Raw genomic sequence first — 12,064 nt, 5'->3', positions numbered from 1 at the left:
GTTTTCGACTCTTTGTGACCTCATGGACTGTAGTCCGTCAGGCTTCTCTGTCCACAGGATTCTCCAGGCAAGAGTCCTGAAGCAGGTTGCCATTTCCTTCTCCAACCGTGGCTCATAAGAAATGCTAAAGTTAAGAACAGTAAAAAGATTGACCTGAAGGGAGAAAAAAACTGAAATCCATTCCTTTATTTTCTGATTTGAAAACATAAACTACCTACTAAAATGTCATTTTCATTTAAAATGAAATTATATAAGCAGAATAGACAGATTCAGTTCAGTTCAGTTCAGTCGCTCAGTAGTATCCTACTCTTTGCGATCCCATGAATCGCAGCACACCAGGCCTCCCTGTCCATCACCAATTCCCGGAGTTCACTCAGACTCACGTCCGTCTAGTCAGTGATGCCATCCAGCCATCTCATCCTCTGTCGTCCCCTTCTCCTCCTGCCTAGGTACAACCAATTTGGTGAAAGAAATTTCAATGCAGGAGACAGTGCTTTACAAATTATAAGAGAAAGCAAGTGTTCATTGTAATATTAAAAAATAACAACTACATTATGATACATTTATATAATAAAATTTAATGCAGTTAATTAAATTAAAATGACATTAGATAATAATATTTAATAATATACAAAAATACCCACAACTTACTGTCATGTGGAAAACATTGCAAAACTGTAAGTGTAATGTTGAAATATTTTTGTGAAAATCAATGTCTGTTGGTTTGTGTGTGTACACACTCATACCTTAAGAAAAAACACCAAAATAATATAGTAATCTCCGGGCTAGAATATATATTTTTACTTTTTCCCTTAAAACTATTCTCTAACCTAAAATTCTTATTTTCCTCTGCATTTTCTAAATATGCTAAAACAAACAACTTTTATGAGAGATAAGAAGACAGTTGAGTTTGAAATCTCAGTGTGTAAAATGGTAAAAATAGAACTTTCTCCTCTATTAGCAGGGAATTGTCATTATATTTCTTCCTATTCTATGCTCTGAGATGACCTCATATCATTGATGCACAGTCATATCTTACTGCCTAGACAGAGCACTGGGAAACATAAGAAGACAGAGCACTGGGAAACATAAGATGCCATTCATCCTGCGCTGTCCTTAGTCGCTCGGTCCTGTGCGATTCTTTGCGACCCCATGGACTGTAGTCCATCAGGTTCCTCTGTCTGTGGGATTCTTCAGGCAGGAATACTGGAGTGGGTAGCCATTCTCTTTTCCAGGAGATCTTTTCAACCCAGGGATCGAACCCAGGTCTCCCTCATTGCAGGCAGATTCTTTACCAACTGAGCTACCAAGGAAGTCGGGCCATCCATCCTGCACAAAGGGAAAACAATGCTGCAGTTCTTTGGGTGGAGTACTGGTAACATGTTAGTTTAGCTCATCACATGAGAAGAAAAAGATCCAGCTGCAGAACTTGGGGGACTGGTTTCATAGAACTCATCCTTTAAAGGATATCTGAGATTCATTCCAAATCTGTGGTTCTATGACTCTATGAATAGCGATGTGTTAGTCGCTCAGTAGTGTCTGACTCTTTGCAACCCCATGGAATGTAGCCTGCCAGGCTCCTCCATCCATGGAATTTTCCAGGCAAGAGTACTGGAGTGGGTCTCCATTTCCTTCTCCAGGGGATCTTCCCAGCCCAGGGATCTAACCTGGGTCTTCCGCATTGCAGGCAGACGCTTTACCATCTGGGCCACCAGGGGAGCCCATTCGGAACCAGGTGAGTGAAACAATAACGATGTTCTTCATCACCCTTGCTGGTCTCAAGTAACAGAAAGAGTCCAGCTGATAGGCTGACGTGGCGACTCAATGGTTTTAACATAGAGTCTGATGCAATCTCCCACATCCCTTACCACAAAGGACCTAATCTCCATTCACCGAGTTGGAAAGCTCCAACCTCACCCAGGAGGTCTAATGTGTGCATACGGGAGAGTGTGAGTATGTCAAGTACAAAGAAAGAAACTATTGCTTAGCTAACCTTGTGCCTTTTAAAAACTTTTGCCTGGCTAATATGTATGCATTTTCTCAACTGTTAATAATGTTGCCTAGAAAATATTTTAAACTGATTAAATACCTTTTCCTAGCTCTATCCTGTCCACCCTCTTTCCAGAGGGTGAAGGTGCTCATGATTTTGTTTTTCCACTTACTTGTTCGGTGACTTTCAGTGAATTATTTAGACTTTCTGAGTCTCCATTTTTACTTCTCTGAAAACTTGATAATAATATTTACATGGATTTTAAAGCATGAAATTTAAACTTTAGAAATATGTGAACATTTTGAGAATAAAGCATGGAATAAATTAGATATACCACAAATATTAATTTCATTTCTTTCTAATAAGCCCAAGAAATATGCTTTAAAATGGGCAATAGTATCCAATTATTGGCCTCACAGAACTAATTTTATAGAAAAAGGTATATGGACAATATCAGCTTCACAATAAGCTAAGTTCAACTTAATGCACTTGAACTCTGTTACAGACAACACATTATTGCTCAAAAGAAAAATCCTTGGAATATATAGCTGGAATTTTTCAAACAAAATTGCAGGTTATAGAAGTTGACACACTTAATGCTTAGAATTGTTTTAGCTATCTTCTTACAATGAGACATTTAATAGCATATGACTGATCAATTTACCCTTTTTTTTTCCTTGAGTTCTTCTAAGTTTATTCATGTCCTCTATTGTAAAACTGTATTTGTTGTTGTTTTTTAGTGGCTCAGTCCTGTCTGACCCCATGGACAGACCCAAGCCCACCAAGAGCTCCCCAGTCCATGGAATTTCCGAGGCAAGAATACTGGAGTGGGTTGCCATTTCTTTCTCCAGGGGATCTTTCTGACCATGGGATCAACCTGCATTTCCTGCATTGCAGACAGATTCTTTACTGCTGAACTACTGGTGAAGACCAGTGTAAAATAGAGGTCTTTCTAAAATTTTCTTAAAACATTATGCTACGAATTACCTTACAATTGTATTAGTTACTTCGAAGAAGATTGTTTTGTTTTTAAACTGTTCTCTGACAAAAATGAGGCATTTACACTAATGTGATCATGGAGATTAAATTAATTTTCAAAAGTCTCATAGCTAAAAAGTCACATATTTATCTTAAAAGGGAAAATCTTACAACGTGGCAACTTAAAGTATCTGATTCTAAGAATTCCTATAAACATGAGAAAATGAAAAATTTGGATGGAAAAAATCATATAAAAAAGCTACAAAGCTGATAGACAAGGAATTGAGTAGATCCTCATTTTCTAGAAGCCTGCATCAGGAAATGATAAGGAAACATATGTCAAACCAGGCCTTTGGGAGAATGCAACTTAGCATAACTTTCAGTTTTGAAAAAAAAAATATTGCTAGCATGCAATGACAGTGAAAAATGATTACTTTGTGATATTTTTAGTATACATTTATTTTTTTCATGTTCTTTTATGTTTTTTTGGCAATAAGCTATAGAATACTATTCCCAAGTAAGGTTTTGGATGAATTCCTAAATTAAATCCACAAAATAAGAAACAGGCAGAATATTACTGATTGGTTCCAGACCTGAAGAGCATAAAATGAGTCTGCTTAACATAAGCAAACTGGAAATGTTGATACTTATCACTTGTATCAAAGTATAAATGAAGCAGTTTAGTATTTTAGAAACTAATCTAAGTTTCTCTTTTGGCCAAAAATTAAGTTGGTCCAAGTAAGTATACATTTCAAGAGTAATGAGCAAAAAGGATTCAATTCTCCTGAGTCTGCTCATTTACATTTTCCTGAAATGGTTTATTCAGTTGATGATTTACGTGACCTTTAGCGGAACATGATAGCTGGGTGAGAGAACTGCATTTAATTGTTGTCACAGCTATAGAAGTAAAGGGCTTTGTAAGAGAAACATTCTCACTGTAGATGCCTCATTTGCAGCAGGACTCCATTTGGGGTTAAAAGCTAGGTTATTTGGGCTGGTTTAGCACGTATCTCTCTCTTACTCCATAGGGAGTGAGCTGGGCTGTCCTTGCTCACCAAGTCCACCTGCACCTCGTTAGAGAGTGTTTGCATGCCACACCACAAGATCCCCACAATGACATAACTCCATTCAGAGACTGGCGTGACTGGGCTGGGTTTCCCCCCCCACTCAGCTCTTGTATCACTAAGAATCTGGCAGCCAGTTCCGTCTGACAGAGTTTACAGCATATATTGGTGGGTTCTTGTCCATAGTGCATCTGCTTTAAGAATTAACGAAAGCAGGGTCAAGACAGCAAGGTAAGTGCTGTTTTAACTATAGCACTGGGGATGCTGACGGTTTGGGACAGTGTTTACTGTAATAAGAACAGAAAAAAATTCCAGAGCAACTTCGCCAATTGCTATTCAACAGCAAATCCAGTTTTGAGCATTTACTTTCACATCTTGCATAATATACTTTCCATGATTTATGAATTTGAGATACATTTTATACAGTCTATAATGCCTTATTTAGCAAAAGATGTTATAAAAAGTTTCAAGATTTCACTAGAAAGTAGAAACAGTATGGCATTTAAAATGTTTGCTATTTTATGCTAAGTAGTTCTATATGTTAGTTTTGTTAGAACTTAATTTGGAACAAAGAAAGCCATTTCAATCAATATTCAAAATATTTTGCAACTGGTATGTCATTATAATTTGTTATGATTTGCTGTAAACATTTTATGCTGTCATAAAACCTGAACAAAAGGATTACTTAATTCTATTTTGTTAATTTTAAAGATTTGGGTTGTGAATGTATGTCTTAAGAAACAGGAACATGTTTTAAAGAAATTCTGGGAAACATGATTTACTCTTTGGAAAAAAGCCTTTTCTTCATAGCCACAGGTATTTGAAAAAACTAGGGGAAAGTAAAGTGTGTTTTTGCTTCATAATGGAGTCATTATATGGTTACAAACTCTCTTTGAATTCAGAGCCCTTGTTTTGACTCTGCCAAAAAATATGGAAGCATTTTTCATTGCTATTCAATACTCACATTATAGTTCCCATGTCTATTTTAGTGTATACTGAATTAAAATAAGGTGGACTTATTAATAAAGGAAGACAAACCTTTACAACATTAATATACTGTAATTTATAAAGAATCCTACAATTAGCACTATGTAATTGTTCTCATGGCCAAGTCCTGTCAACTAAATTTAATGACTCCATCACAATCTTAGGGAATAGTTTACTAAGAGTCTGGCTACATGTTACATTATGTCTGTTATGAGAGTGATTCTAACAATCTTTTTGAGTGTTTCATCTGCTAAAATTAAGTATTTTATAATTCCAAGTTAAAGCAAAGATGTTTAAAATTCCTGATAGCAGAAAATCCTGCTTGTCCTAAACTGCCTAGATCCAAAAGCTTGTACCTTGTTTCTCACAGGAAGAGATTTTATTTTATGGGATCCATTGGAATGTGGAGGCTGCTTCACAGTAACAGTTTCCCTCCCAGCGTGACCTATTGCTCAGCTATAACTCTTCATGCTACAAAAGCCCTACTCTTATATCCTATTTCCTTTTACCTACATTGCTGACCCTTTACTTCCCAAGCAATTGAAATGTGCTTCACTGATCCTTAGCAACAGGTACATGTGAAGATCACTGATACAAATTGTTTTCAATGTATATTCCCAAATTGATCCTTTCCTACATGGCTCTTAATGCTCACTGTTTAATGCAGACCTTCCTCAGTTCCCACTCTTTCCCATCTTCATTCAGTGTGAGTGCTAAAACCCAGATAAACAAACCCTACCTTCTCAAATTTTAACATGAAGAAGGTAGACAAATTGTGAGTGACTGAGAGAAAGAAAAGCTTTCAATCAAAACTTTGAAAAGAACATCATTCTCTACCAGTTAGATCTCTTTCTAGGTTTAAAGCTGTTTAGAGTTTGTGACATTTTCTTGATTAACGAATAATAATTTTACTAAAACTAATGTACTAAATACTAATTTTCAAACAGAGTTTTGTAATGTGCTTAAAGTATAGAATGTTAAACAAAAGTTGATATAATATGCACACACCCCCACTTAAGAAGTCTGTTTCCTTTCTTCAGAGTCAACAATAAAGATAGTTCTAAAAGAATTTTCCACCCTCGCCAGCACTCTACCACTACCACCACCATCACCGCCCCCAACCACCCCCAGCAGACACACATTAGAACAATGTTCTTCCAGACAAAATCACAGATTGCCCATGTTCTCAGGAAGGATCTTTTTAATGAGGTATTTTAATGATGTTGAATGGTGGGGTAGAGGGTCCAGTTTACAACTGTCTTCTTGATTTTGTTTCTTCTGGTTCTGAAGGTATTCTGAAGGTATTCTGAAACTGCGTTTTCACATGGTGGTTAATGGGCACCTCCCAGAAACCTCTTGCAGGAATCCATGTAATTCAGGAAAGGACCTGGAGAGAGGTTGACTGGAACAATTAGGCCTAGCTCGCCCAGAAGGGGGCGCCAGTGTATGCAATCTGTCCTGAAATCGGTTCCCTTTCCCACACATTGTAAACTTACATCCTTACCCTAATCCTTAAAAGCAAATTAAACAGACATCATTAGTGCAGTAAAAAAGCACTCTCAAATAATAAAATTTGCATTTGCGAATGCATTTTCTTTCTTCTTAGTATATTTTTCCTGAAAGAATACTATTTTATAATACATATTTTCACTTTATTTAGGATTCAAAGCATTCGCCAAAATGAATCTAGGTGTGTTTCCTCTCCTCTTGGCATTAATTGGCGGTGCCAGCAGCACCTATCCTGATTACTATGAGTATTACGATTTCCCCCAAGCACTGTATGGGAGGTCATCACCAAACTGTGCACCAGAATGTAACTGCCCTGAAAGCTATCCATCAGCCATGTACTGCGATGAGCTGAAACTGAAGAGTGTGCCCATGGTGCCTCCTGGAATCAAGTACCTTTACCTTCGGAATAACCAGATTGACCATATTGATGACAAGGCCTTTGAAAACGTAACTGATCTGCAGTGGCTCATTCTCGACCACAACCTTCTAGAAAATTCCAAGATAAAAGGAAAAGTGTTCTCTAAATTGAAGCAATTGAAGAAGCTGCACATAAATTACAACAATCTGACAGAATCTGTGGGCCCACTTCCCAAATCTCTGGTGGACCTGCAGCTCACTAACAACAAGATCTCTAAGCTTGGCTCCTTTGATGGACTGGTTAACCTGACCTTCATCCACCTTCAGCACAATCAGCTGAAAGAGGATGCTGTTTCAGCTGCTTTGAAAGGTCTGAAGTCACTCGAATACCTTGACTTGAGCTTCAATCAGATGACCAAACTACCTTCTGGTCTCCCAGTGTCTCTTCTAACTCTTTACTTAGACAACAACAAGATTAGCAACATCCCTGACGAGTATTTCAAGCGTTTCAGTGCATTGCAGTATCTGCGTTTGTCTCATAATGAACTGGCTGATAGTGGAGTTCCTGGAAATTCTTTTAATGTATCATCTTTGTTGGAGCTGGATCTCTCCTATAATAAGCTGAAAAGCATACCGACAGTCAATGAAAACCTTGAAAACTATTACCTGGAGGTCAATGAACTTGAAAGTAAGTAGAAAATTGTGCCTATGATTGATTGATACTTCCTCAAGGTTTTAAATGCCTAAGTTGTGTGACGCAAATATTAAATTGGCTCCAGTTTAAAAAAAAAAAAACTAAAAATGCCAACAAAATATTTCTCTAGAATATAAATTCTAGCTTAGCTGTTTATCCAGTATCTGGCTTTTCTTTGGAGTGTCCAGATAAGAAATCATTAAGGTCATATAGAATTTAAACACTTGTTTCTTCAAATTTAATATTCTGGGCTAATTAATTCTGCTGTGTTAACTCTTGATTTTCATTTGTTATTATTTGCCTCCTTCATGACTTCAATTTGTATGTCTGCATTCATTTCTTGACAATACGTAGCTAAGGGGGAAACCGAGTCCAGAGGAAACACAGTCATCAGAGACTTTAACGTCTCTCTCCTGCTTGTTCCTAGAGCAGCCTGCAAACACTCATACTCTCCTCTGACATCTTTACTTGGGACTCAACATGTTACTCTACTTTCATGACCATCATCTATCTCTGTTTTCCCTGGTATGGCTGGTGTGTGTAGTCTTCACAGTGTTCTTAGGAGGACTGTGAGAAGGTTTAAGGAGGACTATAATAAGCGTTTGGAATATAGTTTACTAGAATTACAGAGCCCCTTTTTCTTACAATGCTTCACCTCATTTGATTTTCCCATCATTTATCCTTCCTTTCTCTTACTTCTGTAGTTTATTTTTCATTTATCTGCTGGGTACGAGTTTGACCTGATCCACTTGGGCTGTTTATGCACTCTCCTGATCTCCTGGCACATTTTTCAATTTAAGCTATAAAGATTTGGATTGTAAACTGACTATTCACCAATATTCACCTTATTTTTTAATGGAAGTTGGCAGAAGAAAAAACCTGTAATTCACAGATGAAGTTTTTAAAATGAAAACTCAGGTGGGAAACACTGATTCACACAGTAAATAATTCTTTGTGCAAAATAATCTATTGAAATTGAACATGTGTATATTATAAAACTTGGTCCCCTTGTCATACTGGCTAAGGATATTGACACTCCTATCAGAAAAAATTGCATTGTGCCTTATTAATGTGCTACTTTATAATTCTGCAACAGTTTCATGTAACTCCTAGTAGAGTTGGGGTTTTCTCATGAAGGAAATCGTGACTGCCAGCTCTGCAATGCCACGTCTTCTTTCTTGCATCTGGAAAGCTTGCCTGTCATGCAATACAGTCAAGCTATCAGAGCTAAACCCTTAGAGTTGTTTCCAGGGGAAAATTCACTATGTAGCAATATGTGGTCCCACATTATAAACTTTTGTGGTCAGGAAAAAGGATACTCAGACAGGCCAAAATGCTAATGGAATTTAAGATGGTTGAGGGCTGAAGAAACCCGTTAGATTTGGTGGGTGGAGGTTAGCAGGAGAAAGACTACCTCCTACTCTGAGACAAGATAGGAGAAAGATATAAATGCAGGGGCATTTGAAGGTGGAAAAATCAGTTTTCATTGTATGAGTTAAAAAGAAAGAGCCAGTGTAGGAGATGGGACAGATGGACCAAGAGAGAAATGCCAGCAGCCTCTCAGTGCCAAGCTGAGACAAATTCCAGTGCCCGGCACGTTTAGTCATTTGCAAGTGAGTAGTTACCTTTTCTCCCTCCTTATCTTTGACACTTAGGTATGCACATTTCAGGGATTCCTGTCATGTGACTTTGCCTGTGTGTCTTCAACTTAGTTTATCTTGCTGCATCATATTTACACATACCAGTTGCCCACATTGTAAGATAAAGAGAGTTCCTTAATGCTTTTCTTATATCAGGAAATGTACCGTCAAAAACGATTTCTGATTTCTCAAACTTGCAACTTTAAGCATTAGACTAGCCACAGATCCTCCTAGTATAAAGCAATTTAGAAAAGAGGAAAAAAAGAAAGAAAAGGACACCAATAATTATTCAGCACATAGTAATGTGCTAGCACTGTGTGAAGTGCTCTACATACCGTAGCTGATGAAATCTTCATGCCACCCAGTGTGATAGATATGTTATACTTAAAATCTGATAAATGTTTCAGAAGGTAAATGGCAGAGATAGAAAACTAACGTAGGCCTAGACCCATGTTTTCTGCACTGTTCCATACTTTCTCAGAGGCAGTACTGAAAGCAAAATCCCTGGAATTTGACAGATGAGTAATTTAAGACAACATCTTAGAGGGAAAGACTGCAGCATGTTTGGGGTTCAACTGAAGTCATTGTTAGCTAGAGTTGAAAAATGAAGGAAAAATAACAAGATGAAGGACCAGCATAAGGTTAATCTGAAATAGATTTGTGCCACCATAGGCAGTTTTAATGTACGTACACAGGTCACGCTATCTAGTAACCATCTTGGTGTCCATTAAAAACTAAATCAGATGTTCATTTGTGGCAGCTTTTTGACCCCAGAAGAAAAGGACGTGGACTGAGATGGTGGATATTCCATGATTTGGTTTTTGCTTTGGAGTTTTGAATCTTTGTCATGAGGTGTGGTTGTTGGAAAACTCTCTAGAGTTCATCTATTTAACCCTTTTTATTTTAAGATGCAAAAACTCAGAATCCTTACTCTGCTGAGACTGTTCATGTAACAGCACCCCATCTTAGATTTCCTCGGGCTCGACTTAATATTTCAAAAAGCGCTTAGATAACATGATAGGCTCACTGCATGCCTTTCTATAATCCAGTATTTCTAAATCAAGAACTTAAATAATACTAAAAAAGATGTTTCATTAAGAACTTAAGTTCTGTTCCTTCAAAGATTAATTGAATCTTCTGACTTAACCATAGTTTTTCTTTACTAAATATTATTGGGCTTTTGGAAGTCTGAAATATTCCTTTAATAGTTCTAAATTCAAAGATACATCAAATAAGTGGGAAGAAGTCCTATTGGATATTATGATAGACTTAAAGATTTTCTTTTTTTTTAAATGATGGTTTCAAGCTCATGTACTGAAAGAAATGATTGAAATGTTTCCCTCTAATTTTCCAGAGTTTGATGTGAAGAGCTTCTGTAAGATCCTGGGACCCCTATCCTACTCCAAGATCAAACATTTGCGTTTGGATGGCAATCACATCACTCAAACTAGTCTGCCACCTGATATGTACGAATGTCTACGTGTCGCGAATGAGATCACTGTTAATTAACGTCTACTGATTCCGATTACATTGAGGTGTAGCCTGGAACAGCAGTTTATGGTTCTGTTTATTTGTGTGTCAGTTTTTATATTTTTCATTTTTTGTTGCTGTTTATTACTTTCATAAATTTCTAATTCTAAGGGAAATGTTTTGTAAACATTTTACTACTTTTTTTAAAAGAGAAGATGAAAGGCAGGCCTATTTCATCAGAAGCACAGACACACACACACACACACACCTTGACAAGAAACTTAATGCCTTATTTGTAAATTTAGTGGTTTTTTCATCTCTACTGTCAAATGATGTGAAAAGCTTTTCACTGGTTTCATGAACGTCAGTCAAGTTTTATAATTTCTAAATCTTAACTTAATGTGCCAAAAAGCATGGATTACATGCATATGGATGTTTACAGTCCTGCAGCAAATTATCTCAATGCTCAAATGTTCACATTTCAATGTTCAAATTTGTTTAGCTGAAAAATAGATGGTATATTTTGAGACCAATGATTCTGCAAAATACTAGACAAAATTCATGAAACTACATATACTTACAGCAATATTTTTAGTGTTAAGAATATATATATACTTACCTAATGAAACTTTTCTTTTCTAGAATTATGTTTCACCCTAAGTCATATGTATGTTTCTTTTTGATTATTTGCATGTTATGTTTAACAAGCTAATAGCAAAATAAAACATAGCAAATGGCATCACTGTGTTTGATTTCTTGTGAAATTCATATCTCTCCAGTAAAAATAGATAAAATAATATATTAGAATTTTAAAAATCTCTAGCCTGAAATATGTTGCTTATGTTAAATAGAATTTTTCATTAACTAGATTATCTGCTTAGAGCATCCACTTGTAAAGACTGTTTAAATACATCTTACAATATGTACTTAAAAGTGTGCAAACCCCAGGTGTATCCTATAATCTAACTCAGTTCTGACACCATGTGCCTAAAGATGGGGTCAGATTGTCCAGGCTAAAGGTTCAGTCCTACAGGAATGCCTTCCCTCCACACTCATATGCCAATTAAAAGCCCAAGTTGTTACATGTTCTTCTGAGCAACTGGCTATAAATCAGAGGTTCCCAAGCCCCTCTCCTAGACTTGAGGAATATGCTAGAGTGGCTCACAGAACAGGAAAGCTCTTTACTCACTAGATTATTCATTTACTATAAAATGGTACAATTCAGGAACAGCTAGATAGAAGAGGTGCAAGGCAAGGTTTGGGGACAGGGTGCTAAGCTTTCATGCCTTCTCCAAGCACAGGCTGCTCTCCCTAAATTTCCACAGGTTCACCAATCAGAAAGCTGTCCTGATTTTTGTCCTTTTGGGTTTTTACG

At 36.9% G+C, this 12,064-nt stretch overlaps 1 protein-coding gene across 4 annotated transcripts; it reads left to right on the top strand.

The window, feature by feature from the left end:
* The first annotated feature begins 1,527 nt into the window (after window positions 1-1,527).
* LUM (lumican) lies at window positions 1,528-11,428 on the top strand. 4 transcript variants are annotated; one of them, XM_086398916.1, is made up of 4 exons: window positions 1,528-1,735; window positions 2,731-2,817; window positions 6,680-7,573; window positions 10,574-11,428. In XM_086398916.1, the coding sequence occupies exons 1-4, from the start codon at window positions 1,558-1,560 to the stop codon at window positions 10,726-10,728; spliced, it is 1,314 nt and encodes a 437-aa protein (XP_086255042.1). In that variant the 5' UTR covers window positions 1,528-1,557; the 3' UTR covers window positions 10,729-11,428. The 4 variants fall into 4 exon arrangements, with proteins under 4 accessions (XP_086255042.1, XP_086255044.1, XP_086255043.1 ...); XM_086398918.1 differs by lacking the exon at window positions 1,528-1,735 and adding an exon at window positions 1,895-1,949; XM_086398917.1 differs by lacking the exon at window positions 1,528-1,735 and adding an exon at window positions 1,895-1,953.
* The last annotated feature ends 636 nt before the right edge of the window (window positions 11,429-12,064 follow it).

The sequence above is a fragment of the Bos grunniens genome, chromosome 5 (assembly GCF_055505025.1).
Source record: "Bos grunniens cultivar Pamir isolate PY7600 chromosome 5, Bosgru_T2T1.0, whole genome shotgun sequence".
Classification (NCBI taxonomy): Eukaryota; Metazoa; Chordata; class Mammalia; order Artiodactyla; family Bovidae; genus Bos; species Bos grunniens.
This window is presented reverse-complemented; position numbering and strand designations above follow the sequence as displayed.